Source organism: Lytechinus variegatus, chromosome 6 (genome assembly GCF_018143015.1).
Source record: "Lytechinus variegatus isolate NC3 chromosome 6, Lvar_3.0, whole genome shotgun sequence".
NCBI lineage: Eukaryota > Metazoa > Echinodermata > Echinoidea > Temnopleuroida > Toxopneustidae > Lytechinus > Lytechinus variegatus.
In genome coordinates, this window is record NC_054745.1 from 4,899,016 (window position 1) to 4,923,449 (window position 24,434).

General features: G+C 35.5%; 1 protein-coding gene and 1 long non-coding RNA gene across 3 annotated transcripts; one reads left to right on the plus strand and one right to left on the minus strand.

Moving 5' to 3' along the window:
• Window positions 1–1,887: 1,887 nt before the first annotated feature.
• On the minus strand, window positions 1,888–24,434 carry LOC121416893 (uncharacterized protein PB18E9.04c-like). 2 transcript variants are annotated; one of them, XM_041610421.1, is made up of 6 exons: window positions 24,192–24,434; window positions 13,396–13,636; window positions 11,851–11,910; window positions 10,234–10,383; window positions 9,691–10,182; window positions 1,888–2,981 (listed from the first exon to the last, which is right to left on the minus strand). In XM_041610421.1, the coding sequence occupies exons 2-6, from the start codon at window positions 13,615–13,617 to the stop codon at window positions 2,949–2,951; spliced, it is 957 nt and encodes a 318-aa protein (XP_041466355.1). In that variant the 5' UTR covers window positions 13,618–13,636; window positions 24,192–24,434; the 3' UTR covers window positions 1,888–2,948. The 2 variants fall into 2 exon arrangements, with proteins under 2 accessions (XP_041466355.1, XP_041466354.1); XM_041610420.1 differs by having other exon boundaries at window positions 9,691–10,383; window positions 24,192–24,433.
• On the plus strand, window positions 15,102–16,038 carry LOC121416894. Its single transcript, XR_005970265.1, has 2 exons — window positions 15,102–15,238; window positions 15,664–16,038. It is a non-coding gene; the product is annotated as an uncharacterized LOC121416894 (long non-coding RNA).

Below are 24,434 nucleotides of genomic sequence, written 5' to 3' on the forward strand. Positions count from 1 at the left end.
ACCACATAAAAATCGCGTAAACCGGGCACCCATATATAATGTCAAAACATGATTAATCAAGATTTAAGAAGAGTGTCGGCATAGTGCTATGAATGTCCAATTGATTAATTATTGCAATTCTGGCCTAAAGGAAATATGATATAAACAAAGAATGCCGCTTTCATAATGTTTTCTTTTACAGTTGGTGCTTTATATATCATTAATCAATCACGTGATCAGTTGGTCATCGATTGGATGTTCAAATTTGGTATACTGTCCAGTTCATTAACTGAGCTGCGCGAAGTTTGGATTTTCCATTATTTCGACTCATATTACTTACTGTCATTAATTAAACGACGTTACTGTTTGAAGAAATGCCGACATGTATTTTTAATGAATACGATCAAGTTCTTTCTTAAAAACCCTGAAAAGAAAATTGTAATGTATTAATCATGAAAAGTAATACAATTTGCCGTAAGCTTTCCGACATTAAATTCAATTTAAATTCGCATTTACATAGGTCTACTCTGGACTCAGCTTATGAGAAAAACACATTCCTTACTATCACAAAAATAAAAGAAATAAATGAAAAAACAATTAATTATGAATTATATACGAAAATATCAATTAAAGAATATCTCTGTAAAATATAAGGTATCAATATGGCATAAAGTCCATCCTTAAAATTCGTGATTACTAATATGCAATACTCATAAACAAATAAAAAAAAACCCGCAATTTGAGATAAAAGCATATGCAAAAAAATATTTAACACAATAATCATGACTCTGTCTATTCATATTTTCCTGCCATTGCACAGTTCATTAACTATGAGAGCTTTAATTTCCTTGCCATTTATAAGCTGTTGATGTAGATAACGATATAAAGATTAACCATGCAAATCATCATTGAATTAATTAAGTTATGTTTAATGACCGCTGTGCACCTTACAACTGCTCTGCGAATCGATTTTGGACTAAAAAACGCATTGGAATTTGATGCTAATAATGAAACATGGAATATCTGACTGCGCAATGTTCTAGACCATCGTTCCAATACCTATACTCAAATCTGTGACCATGCTCTCATCCTTATCGTATGGAAGCTTAAAAGTGCCACCGAGATGTTGAGATAATTATCTTGGGAAGTCGACATCATGATAGCAAAAGATCAGATGACGAGATCCCGGATCTCATCATGTCCACATCTTTTAGAAGAGATGATCAGATGACAAGATCCCGGATCTCGTCATGTCGACATCTTTTAGAAGAGATGATCAGATGACAAGATCCCGGATCTCGTCATGTCGACATCTTGCAGAAGAGATGATCAGATGACATGATCATGGATCGAAGATCTTGTCATCTGATCATCTCTTCTAAAAGATTCGACATGACGAGATCCGGGATCTTGTCATCTGATCATCTCTTCTAAAAGATGTCGACATGATGAGATCCAAAATCTTGTCATCTCATCATCTCTTCTAAAGGATGTCGACATGATGAGATCCAGAATCTTGTCATCTGATCATCTCTTCTAAAAAATGTCGACATGATGAGATCCAAAATCTTGTCATCTGATCATCTCTTCTAAAGGATGTCGACATGACGAGATCCGGGATCTCGTCATCTGATCTTTTGCTATTATGATGTCGACTTCCCAAGATAATTATCTCAACTTCTCGGTGGCACTTTTAAGCCTCCATATTATCGGAATAAAAGCGAATTCAATATCTAGTCGTAATGACGTCATAGCAATCGTACGATTGGCTACAATTTGAAACAAATTTGGCGTTCACTCCAAACTAAAGCTTGCAATGATTCAAAATTGGTGCACTTGAACTTCCGATCCATCGCCGCCTCGACCGCTTGCAGAAAATTACATATTACGATCAATATAGCCCACACCTCTTGTCGTATGCAGCATAAATATTGATTAGTATACCAAAATAGTGAATCTATGAAACGTGTTTTCAGCTGACGTCACAGTGAATGGCATAACAATTAATTAACCTGCGCATCACACATTTTTCAACTGAGGACGCACTATATACCCTGTATCCTGCAGTATCTAATCATATTAAAATCACTTATTATTGCTGATTCAATTCATAAAATTTAAAATTGCAATTTCAGATATGCAGATATATACTTCCGGTAGGAATTCCTTAAAAAGCTGTGTGCGCTATGAACGCCTAGCTTAGCCGGGTAATATAGGAGCGCCTTGAGCACCTTACAAGGTGGATATTTGCGCAATATAAATACCCTATATTATTATCATTACATGCAGGGATCAAGGGATTGTAGTAAAATAACTCAAAATACGAATTGAAATCACTGAAAATAACCCCAATACCGAAAACCGGGACATTTTAATTTTGCACATTTTCATTGCTCGTAATGATATCATGTTGGAGCTCCATCATTACGATATGCGACCAATGTCATTTTTTGAATGGCTATCGGATTACATAATGTTTCTACAATGTTCAATGCTTTTGATATATTTACAGGGAAGTAAAATAAGTGTAAAACAGTAATACTTTGGCTTGGGTGCTAAAGAAGAAAATATACAGCAGTTAGATCCAAAAGGGGGCATAGAACGATACTGCTAAAAAGCAAACCATGTGGAGTAAATTTACAGCGTTGATTTAACATGCATTGGTCTTATTTACGACACCTTTAGTTTGGTTGATACTCTTTGGTGTTATGTTCAATATCTACGGTGTAACTTTAACACCTTCAGATGTGGTCCGACACCAATTGAGGCTGGTTTGATACCCCAGTTTTTATAGTAAAGGAAACGAACATTTTGTTTAAAGAAGGAAGGTTGATTTTTATTTTATAGTCACTTGCTGGTATCGGCGGAGGGAGACCAAAGAATGACGTCATATAGTTACTGTTGGTAAGACTAAGTAGTCTAGCATCCAGACTCCACGTTTGAGTAAACATCTGCTCCAAATCACCATTCTAAGTCTTATACAATTCCATGTCATCCACGATCTGTTAAAACGGATATAAAAAAAACCGAATGAAATGAAAGGGGAGTGGTAAGTAGGCATGAAATAAAGAGAAACGATACAACGGCAAAACAAGAGTGATCCTATTGAGAATGATAAACATATTACACTACATACATCGGCACAAACGTTTGTGTTCTTTTAAGGGCCAAATCCACCCCATTTGATATGATCAAATAAACTGTGGTCCAGTTAGAGCATTGGACTCATAATCTGCCATTGTCTCCACTTTGATAAAAAGGCCCGAGAGTGATATCTATCCTCTATAAGGTCAGCCATGATGACTGATTAACCTAGATGTACAATGTTTCCGATACAGGTATAATTGTTTATATACCAGCCTGGCGTTTACCAGCAATATGCTGTCCTGCCGAGTTCATATTGGACTTACCACAAACAGAAACAAAGAGGGAACTAAATAACACGCGCATTATTCGCTTAGTATTTTATGTGAAATGTGAGATAATTTGAATTTTCAAATGAATCAATCAGCTGGAATCTACATTATCATGTTTACTTCTAACCTATGGTAAACATTGTAATAATATTTTTTTGCTATCATATCTAACAAATTAAACATTCAAAGTAAAAGAACACAAGAGAAATGAATATGTAATCATTATTAGTACTCTCTAATCATACGATTTCACTTTCCATTTCAGCTAATCTTTTATTTAAACGTTTGTTTCATTTTTGTTTGTTGTTGGGGTTGAATTGATATTAAAAAAGTGTTGACGAGATACTACTACCTTTATTCACCATGATATCTTAAAAAAAAGACAAATCCGTTAACTTATTTCAAGGCTTCAGATGTAAGGAAACTTTTTCAAATATCATTTCCCACTTCAGTGAAACTTTTATGTTTATTTCATTTTTAGTTTTATACCAGTCGTCTTGGGGTTATCTTTACCTTTAAATAAATCATTTTGAAATATGCTACCAATTTTTGCCCCATCATGCCGTCTCCAAAAAACTACGTTGAGCAATCTTAATACTCCAAATATATATATATATATATATATATATAATTATTTTAAGTATCGTCTTTAATAATACTAAAGCAACGTCACGGAAGGCACGTGCAAAACCAAACCAAATTATACAAAAACTAAACAAAAACCTATATACCCATAGCATAAAACTCAAGCGGTGTTGCAAGAAAATATTTGGAATCAATTTCAATTTGTGATGCAAATTTACAATTGATATATCAATTGTAACTAGAGAAAATCTATTTCTACTGCCTGTTGTAAGGACCAGCCAAGCAAGTGCAAATCGCAATCAACTATTGCCAGAGCCAAAGCTTAATTTTATTCCATATTCACCCAAACTTACATGCAAGTGATTGCAAGTTTTATGCAATGCCCAATGAAGGGAAATATAACACTTGGAAGACATGTTTGCTTCTTGAAAATTCTAATAGGTATGAAGGACCTTCCAAAGACCAAAAAATTGACATCTCTATGGAATGGCTCAGAAAGACCCCTCAAAGAACTCCGAAAGACTGATGGATATTTCCTATAGAGATCTTTCAGAGATCTTTTATGCAACAAGTGATCTTTCAGAATTCTTTCCATGGACTTTGCCTGGTAAGGTCTTTCAATATTTCGATGATCTTTCAATTTTCTCTCATGAGTCTTACAGTAACCTCCGTAAAACTCTTTGAGAGACTGCCGAAAGATCATGAAAGACTTAGAACTTTGAAAGTTCATTGAAAGATCACTGAAAGACTGCTGAAAGACCATCAAAAGACAATTTTCATGTAAGACCACTGAAAGACTGTTTGAACCGTTTCAAAGTTTTGGGACTCACGAGGACCACGAAGATCATCAGGAATCGTGAAAGACCTTGGAGATCTTTGAAAGTTCGTTGAAAAACCCTTGAAAGATCAATCAAGTTTCATGGTCTTGCAGCAGTCTTTCAGAGGTATTGCTCTCTGTGGAATGGGGGTTTAAGGAATAAAAAAATATCCCCATGCAAATATATCACCCTCTGGAGAGGGGCCGAGTTAAACCATCGCGTTTCCCGACCTCTCATGGCAAAATTAACATCGCCAAATCATGAGGTTCTGTAAAAAGACTAATTACCGAATGCGTTCAATTTGAAATAAAGGGAAAAATCAGAAGAGTACGGTTTTCAAAGGACACAAGACGATTTCTATCTCTGTTGAGTCTTTCAAAATGTTGCTAAACCTTTCTATTCACTTTCCCATTTCTTTATGCGCCTTATACGCACTCCTATACAAAGTGGACTTCGCGCTTTGTAAAATCACATGTATTATTATCATTTGTCAAGGATACGAGAATAGAAACATGCCCAACATTCGCAATTGTTGCTTTAACAAAAAAATGACATCACAAAATGATCGTTTGTAGTTCAACGTGATAAGATAACCCCTCGATAGTTATGTTTTTGCTAAAGGCTTCTGAAGCCTTTAGCAAAAATATACAAAAAAAAAAAACTTGAACAGTAATTGACAACACTACATGTACTTTTTTTTCTTCACGATAGTCGTAACATTCGCCAAACGAAAAGTATTCTTGACAGTTAGCATCATTTATTAACACGAATTATGGGGTTTACTTCAAACTAGTGTAAAATTCCTTTATTAGCCAACAAAATTGGGTATTAATATGAAGGGCCTGATTACAAGGATTGTACCTCATCGTGCAATGGCTTGACCGCTGGGCTTTCTTTGAATTTGAAAAAAAGTCTACTAGCCCCTTATCCATAAAGAAAGGGGGGGGGGTCACTAAAAGGGGTCATTTTCTGGACATTTCTTCATTTTTCAGCACCTATCAGAATTCCAGGGGGTGCTGCCTATGGAGAATAATACATGCAACAACCCCAGGGGACCGTTTCATGAAAGTTGTCAGCACTGACTCAAGTTGTCTTTCTCCGACAGTTACCATAGCAACAGTCAGAGGCCAGTGCTTCTTAGCCAATCAAAACCAAGGATTTCAGTGAATTAGCCAGCAATGACCATTTATTCCTTGGTCACATTTGCTCTACGGCGAGTCGAAAAATTATTTTTTGTACCAGCTGCATATAACTGATTTGAATTAAAATTAATAAACGGCTGTTCCCGACTCGCCATATGGCCGCCGTAGAGCAAATGTGACCAAGGTATTAGTCAGTGCTGACAACTTTGATGAAACACCCCCCCCCCCCTGCATCCCAGGACCATGAAAAGTAACCATGGTAACATGCACTAGCATTAAACTGATGTACGTTTTGATTCATCCTGGAAGGAAGTCAAATTACCAAAAGAGAAAATAAATCTATATATCTGGGTCCCGTAAAACAAAGCTTTAGATACAGCGATGAATAACAAAATATGAAAGGACACTTCTGATTGGTTCGTGATCAGTATCTGAAACCTAATGCGCGTGTAACGTTATTATTGATTGGTCAGTCAGTTCATTTGGTGATTGATCACTATATTCTTTGTGTTCGGACCTCAGGGTCTCGTGTCACAAAGACTTGTTGTGATAACAGATGCACAATTTCTGTAACACGTTCACTATTGACTAATCAGATTGAAAGATTACAGTAGCTTTTAACCGTTACTGCAAATTTGTTATTCTATCAAGTTTTTTATGAAACGGGGGCCGGGAGTAAGTATTATTGAAACGGAAAATCAGACGAGCTGAAGAAGCGTCCCGGAACCGTGCCCCATCTTACAAAGGGTTGCGATTGATCCAATCAATTGAAACTATGGACGGCCAGCAACGTCAACATATAAAATGCATGTTTCTTAAAAAAAAAATCTATATATGAATGTATATCCATTAATTCATTGATTTCTTGACAATGTGGTGCGATCTCCTTTGTTTACACAGTAAACAAATTATACAACGCTGTTTACTATATGAACCTTACAATTTATTCTTTAAACAGTTTAAAACAAGTGTTTAAATCTTAAGCAACAAAGTTTAATTTTCAATATCTAATCTTCAATAAACAAATCTGATTGTTCAAACGGTTAAGAAATAATGTAAGGTTCATAGAGTAAACAGCGTTGTATAAAATCTTAAACAACGTTTTCACTGTGTACAAAGGGCATTTTGGAAACTTCCTGTGGGAAAAATTATGACACTGATGGAATTCCGTAGAGTTACGATTGATTGGATCGATCGTAACTCTTTGTAAGACGAGGCCCTGATGTGAAACTGCTCCCCGATCATTCTTAACTGTCCAGTGGCCCGTTGCAGAAAGAGTTGCAATCAATCGCAACTCTAAAAATCATGCGCAACTTGATTTTCAACCAATCAACAGCGCGCATTTGGGACTTGCGTTTGATTTTTTAACTTGCGTTTAAACGCAACTCTTTCTGCAACGGGCCCCAGATGAATAGATTAATTTGCTCATTCGTAATTTGATGCACTGGCATTAAAAAGCATTTAATAGCTTGATTAGTGAACATTGTCTTACCCATTCCTCGTCCGATGGAAACTACAAGTAGTTTTGATATAGGAAAAAAAGTTACACTTTGTGAAAAAAAACATTAATAATATTCCGCATTTATATAGCGCTCAACACATCGGAACGACGCGATGTCTTTAAGCGCTTTACAGATATATTATAAATATAATGATAATGATATTATAAATAACCAATAATTAATATGATCAAATAACCGTGAGGTAGAGAATATTCACAAGTTTCGAATTCGCAGTAAAAGGTGTGGTAGCAGACAACACCACACACACATACATAAAGGGGAATAAGAGCTTGTGTGGAAACGGAAAGATCAAAGAATAACATGAAAGAAAGTTATTCTTTGATATACCGTTTCCACACGGGCGTTATAATGCTATGGAGATCTCCTCACTGGCAATGCAACAAAGATGTTTGATGTCACATGTGAACAACCTTCCCTTTGATGAAATACCTCCAAAAAGTCTCTTTCTGCTCTTTCTTATGGTGATACAAACTCTTCATACATAATGTATTCTTAGAAGATCTGTCACATATTGCCAATATTACAATAATGATCTAAACTTCTAATAAATCTTAGTATTTATTCAATTTTCTCAAACTTTCGTTGATCTCTTTCTTAGATTTGTCTGTTTTGCACAAGCTATCTTGTTCCAAAGGTTTCATTTTCCTATAAATTGTTGGCATTACTCCCAACAACTGTGGGTGTTATTTCAGCACCTTTGGTTTCTATATTTTACACTCGTTGGTGTTATGTCCAATCTCTAGGGTGTAGGCTTAACATCATCCCCAAGGGCGTGGCCCGGTGTGGCCCACTATGGACACCAATGAATATTTTTCAGTGTAGATTGAAAGTCATCAGACAGAATCAAACTACATATGCTTTTGTCCAATAGGACATTATCAACGCACAAACAGTGCATGAAATATGAGGCTAAGAAATGCTAATGATCGACCCCCCAAAATAAGGTGTGGTCTTTACTGGAAAGTCGGGTCATGGTCATGACACAATCTAATGAAAAACTATTCTGTGGACAATATAAAACCGGTTGTGGAACAATAAAATACTTGAGAAACAAGGGAAACAGTCGTCCAATTGTGACAACATGAAAGTTACAGGCCCAAATGACATTTCGGTTTAATGGATCTTTAGTTATCTTTAATTATTCAAAATAGCAGTCATCAGGGCCCGTAACACAAAGGTTAGCAATTAATCGTACGCTTTATTTCTACGAGTGATTGTACATTAATGGAATCAATCGCAGAAAAGGGTTCTACGTAATACGGGCCCCAGGTTTGTGTTGAGGAAAGAATCCTTGAGGAAAGAAAAGATTGTCTTTTCGGGCAGTGACAGATCCAGGCGGCCGGCGTGGCGGGCTTGAAATCTGGTTTCACAATGACATTTGCTCCGACTACAATAGATTTCATGCACTAATCGAATGACCAATTTTTACGCTGGGTTTACCCTACCCTAAACCTAATATAAAACCCGATTGCAACCCTAACACTAACATCTTAGGCAAAATTAAGTTCCAGAGCACTTGTCGCAGGAGCAGATGTTGTGTCACCAGAAATCTAAATGAAAAAGCCAATAAAAGAAAGGGAGAGATAGATATATAAAGGATTTTTCTTAAAGTGTTGGTCCGGGCTGACAAAAGTTATATGTAAATAAATAGAGTACAGTTCACAGAGTAAAATGCTGGAAATTTCATAAAAATCGGATAACAAATAACGAAGTTATTGAATTTTAAAGTTTATCAAATATTTGCATGGGGGAAACAGTTGCATGCACATCGCCATGAATATTCATAAGGTTGGCTGATGATGTCACATCCCCACTTTCCTTTTTCCTATGTCATTACATGAAATCATAAATGTTTCATTTTTTCATACATGTGTAAAATGATGTCTCCCTAATGATGAAATAAGTTGCGGCAATAAATAACTAATATGCACTTAATCAGTTATCAATCCAAATGTTTTAGTTCTTGGTAGCACAATTTTGAATAAACCTAATTTCATATAATAGAATACAACAGAACAAGTGGGGATATGAGATCATCAGCCCACCTAATGAATATTCATAAAGACATGCCTTGAACTGTTTCACCAGAATGATGCACATCTTTAAAATTCAATACCTCCGTTATTTGATATCCGATTTTGATCAAATTTTCAGCTAGCTGTAAATTTTACTCTATTTATTGAGATACAAATATCTCCAGCCTGGACCATTTCTTTAAAAATCTTACCTCTGATCGCTCCGGACAACAGCAGGCTATACAGCATATGAATAGACTGAGAAGAATAAATATAAAGGCGAAGAGACTAACTATCCCAAAGGGAGCTATCAGCAATAACCACTCGTCAAAGTCAATCGGTTCCCGAGTGGTTGGAAGAACGGTCGAATTTCCCGTGGTATCCATCACAGTTCCTGACGTAACTTCCGGTGTTGTCATCATCCCTGATGAACTGCTATTGTCTGATGTCATATTTGAGGAAGTCACATTTGGTGACGTCACATTTGGCGCCGTCGCATTTGGCGACGTCACATTTGGCGACGTCACATTTGGCGCCGTCACATTCGGTGTCGTCATATTTTCTGCCGTCACATTGGGTGACGTCATGTTGACACCACCTGATGCTGTCGAGTTATCTGCAGTCCCATTTGTGACGGTCGCATTGGTCGTCGTGTCAGTTTCGACCGTAGTCATCGGTACCGTTGTCACAGCCAATGGAGTTGTAGTAATCGGTACCGTAGTCATCGGTACCGTTGTCACAGCCAATGGAGTTGTCATGTCCGTAGAGGGCGTCATATTTGTCGATGTCTGCGGTGGAATGCCAAAGAAATAGCCGTTTACGTAGAGTGGCCATGCTGGGACTCCAACGCTAGCCAATGAGCACACGATGGTGAGAAGTGCCAAGACACCCAGGCCGCGAGTACTCTGTAAAGAAATTTCGAAAATCGTTTTTGTCAAAGTTTCAATATTTTAAATGTCCAAAGATCACATTACTCCGATTGTGTGAGCACACAAAAAATTTACACCTATAAATAATAATGAAAAAGAGATAATGTAAATGCAGGCATACTGAAAGAGAATTCTATACCAATTTTATATGGTTAGATTAGAGCCAAAATATAGTATGAATGCAATGCAATATGAGAATTAATGAAAAACATGTTTATAATGAAGATTACTGTTGTAACCAATCATTCTATTATTGATAGCATTACCTATTTGTTCGCCTGAAATAATAATATCAAAAATTAAAAGTCTATTGTATAAGAATAATTTGTGTTCTTGAGAAAATGTAATTCTTGACAGCATCCTATTGGGCCAAAAAAATTGAGGGGCGAGATCTTGCGTATCGGTTAAAACTTATGAAAGCTGTAAAGGAGCGAAAATATCGACCCATTTATAAAAAATAAGCTAATTTTGTGATAGATTTTCACAGAATAACATATTTCACCCTTTTTTATTTCCTTTTCTTTTCTTGGTCGTGAAACTGAAAATGGAAGAAGGTTGGGGGAGGGGGGGGGGCAAGCGCCACTGATGCTTGATATCAATAAATGGGATTCCGAAACGGATTGTACGTCGTTGGCTAATATACCATCAAGTCTGACAGACATTTAAGTTTCTCCAAAATGAACTAAATAAAGAGCGGGATATAGGCAAAGGAGTGAAATTAAAGTACTTTGGAGAACGAGTACGGTGAAATATTAAGAACCGACACTATTATAAAACACAGAAGGGTATTGAGTACCATTAGGCCTGGCCAAGATGTGGCATAAGCTTACTTACTTACTTACTTACTATGTATATTATTGATTGTGTGTATTAGTACTTGAATTGGGTATTGTCACTTCTTTTTTCAAAAGACCGCCAATTATTTTGTGATTTCATTCGATTTGAAACAATAAAAATGTATGATTTAACAAAAAGAAGAAATATGGGGAGTTGACAATGCTTAAAAATCACAATAAGATGTCAACGGTTTACTTTTTAATTGAAAAACAAGTCAGGGGCCGAAGACCCCTTAGCCCCCACGGTTCTGCTGCCCCTGCTACAATGTATAAGAGGCAAAATATACGAATGCCCGTATGCTGATCTCGGGTTTAAATGGTTTAACTATGGAGAGCCAATTGGAGCACAACCCCTTACTGTACACATTCAATTTATTAGCTCATATGACACCCAAATTGTTCATAATTGTCTGGGAATAAAAACTGAAATATTTTCATTATGAAAGCAAAAAGACACAAAAAAGTAAACAAAGAAATATACAAAATAAACATAATTTTGGGGCTTTTAGCCCCCATAATTTTAGCACTGAGTTACCGCGGTCTAAGTTAAACCTGACTTCAGAATACGGAGTTAAGAAAATAAAAGCTGAGGAAATACTGTACTTACCCAGTCATCGTCAGTCATTGTCTTGGCGATGTATATAGCAACGACTCCGGTACCCACTGCCTGAAATAAAAATGATTAAAGGGGAAATTCACCCTGAAGAAAACTTGTAAAAATAGCAAATATATATATATAATCATAAATGGTTTAGTAAATGCCGTAGAAATAAAATCATAGATTGTAAAAGGAGCAAGCTCTCAAAAATGAAAGGTAAAGTCTCACTCTTTGTGAGTGCCCATGATGTGACAAAAAAAAGAGAATTCAAAATCCGTTTCTGAAAACAGTCGTGAAAAACACGTCTGTTTCAGAAACACGAGTTATACACTGTTATATATTGGTAAGGTTCGAGGAATATCCCGTAAAGATTAAGAAAGTTTTTGGAATTTAAAGTTTTCGATTTGTGACGTCATAAACGAGCAGCTGACCCACATGTTATTTGATATAAAAATGCTTGAACTTCTTTTTTTTATGGTTTCCGATGACTTATTTTTGCTCTCTATTCATGATCGGGAAATCATCGGGTGTGAAATACTTTTATAATGATATAAAAAAGGTGTAGTAAAAACCATTTTCAATTTTATGAGAAAATGACATTTCATTGATTTTTTACAATTTGGTACGTAGGAATGCTGCTCGCATATGACGTCACAAATGAAATAATTAATTATAATCTAATAACTTTTGATTATATTTTTCTCGAACATTCGGCAATATAATTTTTTATTTTTCTGCTATTTTCACTATAAATTTTTTTTCAGGGTGAACTTCCCCTTTAAGAAAATATTTTTGACTTTTTTCGAATGCTTAGGTTATGACGTTTTTGGTTGAATTATTTGGGAAGACTTCTTGCGTGTGGTGCTGTTAAGCGAGTTAAGTGTCAATGGACACTTGATCAAAGGATGCATGTCTTGTAAAGTTAATCAATTAATGTGGTTCCTCGTATCCAATAATATGTAATGAGTACGAACAATTCTGTAAAAAAAACCTGATGGCACATCAATTGTAACCTCAATATTGCAGAGGTCACACATCACTTTCCCACATGCTATTACACCATGGACCTGCCAGCTTCGTAAGAGATTTTACTTGCACTTCACCATTTTTATTCTAAATAAAAAACCAAACAAAATCAACACCATATCACATCCAAATCACCGTCACACCACATCCAATCCCAGTTTAGCTTGGAAGAGCTGCTTCAGTGACTACTACTGGTCCTGTGGTTAGAACATTGGACTCATAATCGCAAGGTTGCGCGTTCGAATCCCCACTCTGCCATTGTCTCCACTTTCATAAAAAGGCCCGAGAGTAATATCTGTCGTCTATAACGTCAGCCACTATGACTGATTAACCTATACGTAAAATGTTTCCTAGGTAATTGGTTATAGACCAGCTTGGCGTTAACCAGCAACATACTGCCCTGCCGAGTTCTTACAGGAGTTACCATAAACAGAAACAATTTTATTCCAGCTTGGGGTCACTGCCAAAGGCAGTTAGTGCCGACAAGGGCGGCGAAAACAGCTTCTTACAGGACCTAGGGAAACTTACCACAACCCCTGTAGACACCACCAGGTAAGAATAGAGGATGTATTCAGGGAAGACATCGGGTAGAGAGATGACGTTGAAGTATAGGTCGGAGAGAAACCCGATGGCGATTCCGGCAAGGGCGAACAACGTCCCAAAGACGAAGAGGATGGCGCCAAAGGCCTTGAGGGTCCGAAGTCTGCATCCTAGCGAATCGAAGCTGCAGCATTTGCAGCACTTGCACATGGTGGAGAAAGGTTTATGCCTGAAGAGAATGGAAAGGCGTACCACAGAATTAGTAACAACAGCAGAATAATAATTACTTCTGCTGTTGTTGACAATACTTCTACTATTATTACTACTACATGTACTACTACTACCGCCGCCACCACCACCACTACCACTACTACTTCATCTTCTTCTCCTCCTTCTTCTTCTACACTTTTTGTTCCCACTGCTCTTCACCCTTCCCTTTTTACTGGGAGCTACAACTCACAAATTCTTATGAACTTTTCAGTAGTTTCCGTCTTTTTCTGATATAATTTTCATTCTTGTACATATTGTATATTGTTTTTTATATTGTTGAGAAAATACAATTGAACGTGAACTTGACCCTTTAACTATGCCAACCTTTATGCCAAACGAAGCTACATCACCTTCAAGACTTCCACATGATGACTAAAGAGTGTGGCTGAAAAGGGAAATAAATCTACTGTTGGAATTGATACTACTACTACTACTGCTGCTGCTGCTGCTATCTACTACAGCTAATTACTACTACTACTACTACTACTACTACAACTACTACTTCTACTACTACTACTCTTACTACTACTACTACTACTACTCTTACTGCTACTACTACTCTTACTACTACTACTACTACTACTCTTACTACTACTACTACTACTACTACTACTACTACTTCTCTTACTACTACTACTACTCTTACTACTACTACTACTACTACTACTACTACTACTACTACTACTACTACTACTCTTACTACTACTACTACTACTACTACTACTACTACTACTACTACTACCACTACCACTACTACCACCACCACTGCTCCTTGTTCCTTTACATTTACTACAACCAGCAGCATATAATACATCCACTACCACAACTTTGAATAAAATATCAAAGTGATCCACAAGGACGGGTATTAACACCAGTATTTCTTCGACAGTTGTTTTGTGAACGAATGAACATGCATTGCTGACCACCGTGAGCGCGAAATGGAGGCACTAACAAGGAGGAATCGTTGATGAATACTAAGAACACAATGACATATATTTCGAGATATATGATTTTATACGTATTGTGATTGAGAAGGGGCAATTTTCCCTTCGCCCATTCAAAGGAAAGTAAAAAATACAGAGAGGGCGTGATACATGTATATACTAAAAATCAATTTTTTCACAATGAAATCAATATATTTGAGATGATAAACAGCAACATTATTATCTGACATTGAAATATATTGTAGGATCTTATTCAAAATTAGATAACCCTTTTGTTAAAGTCCATGTTTTGTTAAACTCTTTTGTTAAACTCCATGTACAGATGTGGACTGCATACCTTAGTAACTAAACTGTAGGCATGATAGGTTGCCAGGTATTTTAACAGGCTGGGTTGTCATAATAAGTAGACTATGGTTTAACAGGTGTATAGGATTACAGACTCTTTGTGTTTCATATTTCTGTTTGGTAGTTTGGTGTGCTGGCAAGAAAAGCCAAGCCAGCTCACTCTCACTTTTGATTTCGGAGAAGGTCCAATTTGGGGTGTTTCCTAACCAAGGAAAAGGGCGTGTGCCACCCTACCCAGTGCGGGGAGGTTCCTTTCTACTCGATGCCGAATTGTAAGTAATGTTTGGTTCATACGTTTTAATATTAATACAATTCTTATGCTTAATATGGCATGTCTGTTTTCAGAAAGAAAGACAGATTTACATATATTTATATTCTGCTCATTTTGTCACCAAATGACATCTTACTCCAGTCTTCAATGTGAATATAATTATCCTTACTAAAATGAACAAAGTTGTATTTTTGAAGTCTGTTAAAGTCAATTATATAATTGATCTACGATTCAGAGAAATAATTATATTAGATTTCTCAACTGTTATGTATTTTCTTGACTATCAGAAAGCTCATGCTAATAGAAGCTTGTTATTCATTTACTTTGATAATAAATATGAAAGCTAATTTTGATAAGCTGATATCTTTGTGAATAGAATATTGTTAGGGCCTTTGCTGTTAAGTATTTGGTCTATTCCTATTTTAGACGGCTGTCAACCTAGGGTCAGCCCAGAGTCAATGTGGAGTCAATGTAGGTCAGGGTAGCACCTACCCTCTATGTCCAGGTCATGAGTCACAATGTCATTCGAGGGGAATGACTCACTTCAGTCAGCCGAAGCTACTGTTCGTCGGACTCGACCGTAATTCTTCCAAGTTAGAGCTTCAACTCAACTCTTGTTCTTCGTTCTTCAAGGACACGTGTCTTTGCTGATGACGTCAGTCGTGTTCTTCGTCGTCGTCGTCGATCATCGGCATACTTGTTCCTCGTCATAATCGTCCAATCTTCGTAGTCGTCGTGGTTTGTCGATCTCTTCTGTTTTCGAACTCCGCATTTACCCGATTGAAGGTTTGATCAAGCAATCGATAAACTTTCCAAGACTTTCGGTAACATAATTTTGAAGGCCTATTTTCAGATCAATTTTCTCTCATAATCTTGGGACTAACAGTCAATGATGATTATACTCCTTCTCTATATGAAATGATTTATTGAATATCTGTTTGCAATTATACTTATGTTCTCAACGATTCAATGTAAACGACTTATTATATTTTGTGACATTAAATTGATCACTTCATTTATATCTTGAATATCCTTTGGTCTTTTATTCAGGGTGGTTAAGTAGCCTGTAGATTAATAAGTTAATTAGAGCAGTTTCGCTCGTGACATATATAATGATAGTTCATGGTATCCTTCATTTGATTACTTTTTAGGGATTTTAATTCTAAATCTTTAAACAGATTTAATCTTACACTGTTTTATAAACTATCTGTCCATTTCCTGAATTCCAGTATTTTTTTCTTCAACTAAAGGGTATACCAGTTAAACACATCACATGTAAATGCACAAAGTAATCAACGAACATGGATCAACACTTCGAAAGCCAAGACGGTGGAAACGTTTCAATAACATTATTTGTTCTCGGTATTTATTCGCGCACTTGATCTGATTTCTTAACGTGACTTCAAACTGAGTCATTATTGCAGAAAGGGCATTGTTGTGATATGGACTGTATCAAAGTGAATTGCCCATCAACATGATAAATAATACGAATAACGCACGGATCATTGCAGTTGATATACAGATTGATCGCCAGCCCATGGTTACACATATTGTACGTTTGTTGAATATCCCTGGGAATAAAATGAACCATGGCGAATTATTATATCTTGTGTTCTGGTAGATTTCAGATCTCAGAATCATTACACATTATTGCTTATGTGACTTCACCGAGAGTGCACTTTAAATAACTATTTATAATAATGATAATAACAACAACAGCAACCGTGAACAACAATAATAATAGTTATAATAATAATACCAATGATAATACTAATAATGATCATAATTATAACAACAATTAGTAATAATAATCATTATAATACTGATGATAAGAAATATACTGCGCAAAATTGCTGTGCATACATTCGTCTGGGCAGTAAGAGCTCCTGAAATGCTTGGAAACCCAAATTTCAAAAGATAAAGGAAATGTATGGAAATTGGCGAAGAAGATGCGTCTTTAATCTAAGTTTAAACGTTTCTACAGATGGAGAAGATTTGATTTCATGTGGCAAGTAATTAAAAAATGTTGTGGCTTCCAAGGCGAAGACACGAACTCCTAAAATAATCTTTGTTTTGCAGGTGGGGAATTTGAGCAGCAAATTAAAATTGAGAACTGTGGATGTTGTTGATGTTTCTGTATATTTTGCTCACAAATATTACTGGGGGCTTCGCCAATTAGTGCCTTGTATGCAATTAACAAAAGATAAAAATGAAAGATAAAACTAGAAAAGATGTAGTAATATTTGGTCTTTAAGATATTAACCCTTCCTCTAAACACACACAAACCCTCACTCACCCACAGTCGCATGCACATCTAACCCCTACAAGGCTAAATATTTCACGTTCTGTTATTGATCAATTTTGTTTATTATTTCTTCAGTTTTATTTGTTTCCTCGTGTTCTAATTTGAATGAAGATTTTTCTACTTTAACGCCTTTTCTAATTCAAAATAGCCTTATGTCCGTTTTTAAGGCTATTTCACGATTTTGCGGGAGCAAACACTTATTATTATTATCATTATTATTTGTCTGGCGTGCACCTGTACCAAGAATCAATAATTGACATTTTTGTGTGTAATTTCCAGCTTTCCTCACTAAATGCATTTCAAATGTGAAGAGAGCATATTGTGTTGACATGGTTGAACTAAGCAGTTCAAAATGTCATCGGTGTATGGTATTTCTTGTAACCTTTTCTTGTTTTCGCTGATCATATTTACTCTGCAATAATACACTTCCAATGATTCAAGCAAATATATTTGAGTTCTCCTTGACGCACTAATGTTTATTGATAACCAACGACATACAACTTAAAGGGCAAGTATGTTTACTAAGATTTATCAAACAGGCAGATAATATTATCGTAAAAAGAGTAATAGTAGATGCTTATATAGCGCATAATATTCTACAGAATCTCTATGCGCTTTACAAAAGAGGAAATTAAGTCTAATACAGGTATACTTAGAATAAAATACATAAATACTAAATGAAAGGTTAACAATACATTGTAACATACCTATCCTAAACCAAATAATCATGAGAACAAGTACGTTTTTAAAGATTTGAGAAAGGTGGAAGTACATGTGATGGCCCTCAGATTATTTGGCAGTTTATTCCACAGTACAGGTGACGCTTATACTGAAAGGCACGATGACCGAACGAACATGTTTCAGATGTTGGTACAGTTAATAAATTTTGGCTAGAAGAACGGTGTTTCATCGTGCAGATAATGCAATTGTTAAAATATGTATGCCCTATTAATAAATAAAAATAAAGCGATAATAATTTACGTTTTATTTATCCAGGGTAGCCTCTTCAGTTCGAAAACTGCCCTATCAGTGTGCCAATTGCATAACGAAATTCGTTGATAAGATTAAAGGACAAGTCCACCCCATCAAAAAAGTTGGTTTGAATAAAAAGAGAAACATCAAACAAATACAACCCGAGAATTTCATTACAATCGGATGTGAAATAAATTCAGTTTCGCCTAATTTCACAAAATAGTTATATTCACATCCTGGTCGGTCTGCAAATGAGGAAACTGATGACATCATCCACTCACTATTTATTTTGTATTTCATTACATGGAATATGAAATATTGCAATTTTCTCCTTACTGTCATATGAGACGAAGTTTGAATCCTACATGAAAATGTGTGATTAAAACTGTATAACATTTTGTGGTTCAAGAAAGAGGGGAAAACAGTTACATGCACATCGTCATGAATATTTATTAGGTTGGCTGATGTCATATCCCCACTTCTCTTTTTCTTATGTTATTACATGAAATCATACTTGTTTCATTTTTCATACATGAGTAAATGATGTGTCTCTATAATGATGAAATAAGTCAATCCAATTGTTTTAGTTCTTGGTAGAAAGATTTTTAATAAACCTTATTTCATATAATAAAATACAAAATAAAAAGTGGGGTATGACATCATCAGCCCAACTATATGAATATTCACGAAGACATGACTAGAAATGTTTCACCGGAATAATGCAAATCTTTAAAATTTGATTACTTCGTTATTTGTTATTTTATTTTGATCAAAATAATGTTCAGCATTTTGCTTTGTAAATTTTACTCTATTTGAGATATAAACACCTCCAACCTGGACCATCCCTTTAAAAAAGTGAGAGACCCATATAAAGATTTATTCAGACATTCAAGCGCTAAAAAAACCACGTTATTTTCTTCTACATGTATTTTTGCCTATCAAAATCGATCTTTTGATGTCCTTTTTTACGATTTGGAGAATATTCACTGATCTATAGCACTTCCTTTATATATTTCTAAGGAATAGAAAGCGATTGGTTTCCCTTAATACGGTACAATAACCAATGGAATCCACAAGGCCACTGCATGTGCTTTTTTCCTCTGGTGATTTCATTTAAAATTCCATGTGTGTATCATAGATCTACAAGCAAAGATTACAGAAAAATTGACATAACCGCATAACCAGTCAAAGAAACAACTGGTGAATTTGTTGATATGAACAGACATTTTTTTTTTGTGAATGCGATTTCTTTTTTTTTCTTTCAATCTTTATTGATCAAAAAATAAATCACAATATAAATCAAACAAATCAACAAGCTATTTACATGATTAAACAGAGCAGCACTTACATGTAGGTATATACTTGTCAAGACCGATACATAGAACAAATTAGATATCAAATCTCCACTTTCTAAAATGTACAGGTAATTTACCATTTTTATTCGCCAAAACATATTCAATATCCTTAATACCTTTGATACGAGCTTTGAATTCCACAATATTTGGGGTTTTGTTATCAAATTTACAAAAGTGAACATAGTGTTTGAAAGCAATGAAATGAATGTTAAAAAAAATATCACCTTGAATACCCAAAATCTTGGGTATTCAAGGTGATATGGGGATAGGGGGAAAGGATAATATTCGAATGTTGTTTTTGGTTTATTACAGATAAAAGATCGTCCCATACAATGTTAACCACCGGACAATCACAAAATATATGTACAATTGTTTCAGGGTCTCTTTTACAGAATGAACAGTTTGTGAATGCGATTTCATTCAATGAAATCTGGAGTCTGCAGGGTTTAACTGAAGTAGGACATAGTCTATATTGTCTGGGATGAAATTATGAGGAGAAGTGATTTACAAGAATCTAAACTCTAATACTTCTTGTATTAACTGGATTCCATCCATGATTTAAAAAAAATACTTTTGTATTGGTCATTGATATTTTTGTAGGCCCAAGGAGTTTATTTTTACCTCCATTATGGTAGGCCTAATGAATTACACGCAAATGCCGTATGCATGCTAAGAAACAAAGGTCTAAATTTGAACCCTATAAGGGTCGGTACAACAGTCATGATAGTAGCACCCCCAAAGAGGGCTGGATGCAATTAAGATCAAATGTGCCCTTATAAGGGTAAAGTGTAGCTGCATTAAGCAGCATATAGGGTGCAGAGGTGAACCATGCAATAAAGGTTCGAATAGTACGAACTTTTTAAAAAATATCACGTATTATGCACCTTAAAATGCGTAAAGTTGAAGGTGTAAGGTTGAACCTTTTAGGGTGCAAACAAGCATTTCTCGGTGCAATTAATAATGATAAAAACGTACATATAGGCAGCTTTTTCCACATGGGGTGCAAGATCATACCCCGAAAGGTTTTTGGTACAGGACGGGCTTAAATACTCCTTAGTGCGATATAATGAATTGAAGACTTGAATTCTAGAGATTGTTGCCACATTAAGCATCCCGAAGTTAATTCAACTTTAGACCATGGTTTTTCTCAGGGAATATTTCAACTCTGCTTCGTCCCCTTTCAGATCTGTCTTCTTTGGCTGTCCCCCATTTCTACATCTCAAGACCCCTCTGACGATTCAACTCTATTGATCCCCCTTTTTTGAAATCGTTATTTTTTCTGTCCTTTTCACTGACCCTTTTAAAGCAACGATTCGTGCAAGAAATACAGTGGCAATATTCCAACAAGAGTGAATTCTTTTTAGAAACGTTGGGTGATAATTCTCTTTGGGATTTTAGAGACCACCTTTAAGTGGAAAAATACAGTAAATAATGGGACGAAGAAGAAACCCAGAGCTGCCAACCTGAACAAGTACATTTCAGTTATTTAAAAGCTGAAAATCAGTATTTTGGCAAGGAAATCAGTATTTTCAAAGATATGCCATATGACAAAACATGAAACTGAACTTTAGAAATCAGTATTTTGTATGAAAACATCAGTATTCTTCTCATTTTGCAGTACTAAATACTGAAAATCAGTACTACTTGGCAGCTATGGAAACCTATAAAGAAAAAATACTGTTTTAATGAGGTGATGACTGTTTTGAAATCATGTTTTTTTCTTTCCATTTCACTGACCCTATAAAAGCAACAATTCGTGCAAAAATTATGATACATTAAAATAAATACAGAGGTGATATTCCAACAAGAGTGAATTCTTTTTAGCAACTGTACTACGTACAGTAAATAATGGGACGAAGAAGAAATCTATAAAAAAAAAAATACTGTTTTAATGATGAGATGATGACAATGATGATTGCAAAACTATTGATTGCTCATGATGACGATGATGATGCGAATTGTGGGCAGACTGTTTGCAAGGGGGAGGGGGCAATTTTGTTGGGAAAAATCTGACCAGCAAAAAGAGAAGTTTTTCCTTGCGTGTGTGCGAAGATTTCAACTAGAAATTTTCTTTTTATGCCTCTCAAGGTGACGGGGTACTGGCCAGATTTGCCCCCCCCCCCCTCTTGGGTCCCTAAATACTGATTACAATGCTGTAGCTGCGCCATGTTTTTAGGTTGATGTTGTGATGAGGATATTGATGAGGGTTCCTGTAATTATCATGATGATGATGACGCCGACGACGACGATGATTATACTGATGATGATGTTAACGTTGTTGATGATTGGCGGTAATGTGGAAGATGAAGAAAATGATGACAATGTTGATGACTGTGGTAGTTGTGACAATGATGTTGGACGTGATGATTATGATGGTGGTGGTGATGATGATGATGATGATGATAATGATGATAATGGTGATAAAGAAGATGATGATGATGGTGGTGGTGGCAATGTTGATGACTGCATGGTGGTGAAATTGTGATGACAATGATGGTTATGTTCATGATAATGGCGATGATGATGATAGTGGTAGCTGTTGTGGTGGTGATTATGATTGTGATGATAATGATGATGATGGTGATGATGATGATAACGGTGGTGATAATGGGATGATGATGTGGAGCAATTATGACGATGATGATGACACCTTATAATAATCATTTATGGTGATTATGATGGTGATGATGATGGTGGTGGTGGGGGTAAGGACAGCGGCGACTTGATTGTGATAAGAATTACGACGAATATCATACGGCCACGCTATGTATACATTTATATATATATATATATATATATATATATATATATATATATATATATATATATATATATATATATATATATATATATATATATATATATATATATATATATATATATATATATATATATATCATATACATATATATATAATATATAATAGAAATAGTCTGCTTCGGCATATGGAATAAAATAATCGTAAATGGTATAGTAAATACCGTAGAAATAAAATCATAGATTTTATTTCTACGGCAATTACTATACCATTTATGATTATATATATGTGTGTGTGTGTGTAAAGTTATATATATATATATATATATATATGTATGTATGTATGTATATAATATACATATATATGTGTGTGTGTGTGTGTGTGTATATATACATATAGGCATTTGTCAGACTGTCATATCTATCAGATATGATTATTATTACGTCTGGGACCGACTTAACGTCACCATCCAAAAGACGTGACCATGGCTCGAACCTCGAATCTCTGCATCACTATATGCATGTGTAATTTCCCTATAGCTTAAGTTTGGATTACAGGCACACGGCGCCACAATCGCCCAGTGGTGCAGAAACAATAGTGAAGTAGACGCACATAACAATGAAGGCCTATAAATACAAATGATTAAAAGCATTTTCCTAGTCTTGAGGAATTCATGATGACGTTTTAAAAAATATTTTGACATATATTTCTTCATTATGGATATATGTCAAAATATAACAAACATCATCATGGAGTCCTCAAAACTACATTTTCCCATTCTTACACCTTTAATGATATATTCCTCCTCTTCCGATAAAGATCTAGTTTACCGACTATTGTATTGTCGTACATAAATTCGTATTCAAGCATATTTGTTTCAATTTTAACGGAGGAAATAACCGTGGCGTTAGGAACTCTTCCACAATATAACCTATATTCTGTCTCTTGAAAATTATAGAGTCAAAAGGGGCCTAAGCTTTCGATCCTAGCAGAATCTTCTTCGGAAGCAAAATGACAAACATATAAAGAGGAACATGAAATTTATAACAGAAGAGAAAACACTGCAAGAACGCAGGCACATGAAGGGATTTATCATGACCAATATCATGACCAATATAACAACCTGTGCAAGTGTAGCAGCCTTCGCAAGTGTAGCAGCCTTCAGTTTGATAATACCCCGATATACACAGTAAAAAGGCTGTTTAAGACTTTATACAACGCTGTTTACTATATGAACCTTATGCGTATTTGTTTAACCGTTTGAGCAATCATGTTTAATTTATTGAAGATTAGATATTGAAAATTAAACTTTGTTGCTTAAGATTTAGAACACTTGTTTAAACCGTTTAAACAATTACTGTAAAATTCATATAGTAAACAGCGTTGTATATTTTTTACTGCTTAACTAATAGCCCTAGCCTAATTGTCTATTCCATTAAAAAGTTTTTCATGGAAATTGTAATTGCACAATTTAAAGTTATTGATACAAGTATAGACATACGTCTCACAGTGCACAGTGCCATTAAAAGAACATTAACAAAGGAATACCATGATTATAACTTACCAATTAACCCGTGGTCAAAAAGTCTGATATCCACAGCGGAGTTGACAAGAGTGGCTTTGATAGGCCTATGTCCTAATACCTATCCGTGACGTTGTGATTATCAATCTTTGAAATATTTATGAATCATGGGTTTCCGAAAGTTTGCAACTCACATCCGGAGAACATGAAAGTGAGAGAAGGGAAATTCTGTGAAGCCGGTGTACTACGCGAGATTATAGGCCTTTCTCTATCGGCATACACACA

What these genes read in the sequence shown, in the direction of transcription:
- LOC121416893 (XM_041610420.1), bottom strand. Translation starts at nt 13,617, where the DNA reads ATGTGCAAGTGCTGCAAATGCTGCAGCTTCGATTCGCTAGGATGCAGA. An exon ending in TGGTGTCTACAGGGGTTGTG is followed by an intron (nt 11,911 to 13,395) that starts GTAAGTTTCCCT and finishes TTTTTATTTCAG; the next exon opens with GCAGTGGGTACCGGAGTCGT. An exon ending in CAATGACTGACGATGACTGG is followed by an intron (nt 10,384 to 11,850) that starts GTAAGTACAGTA and finishes ATTTCTTTACAG; the next exon opens with AGTACTCGCGGCCTGGGTGT.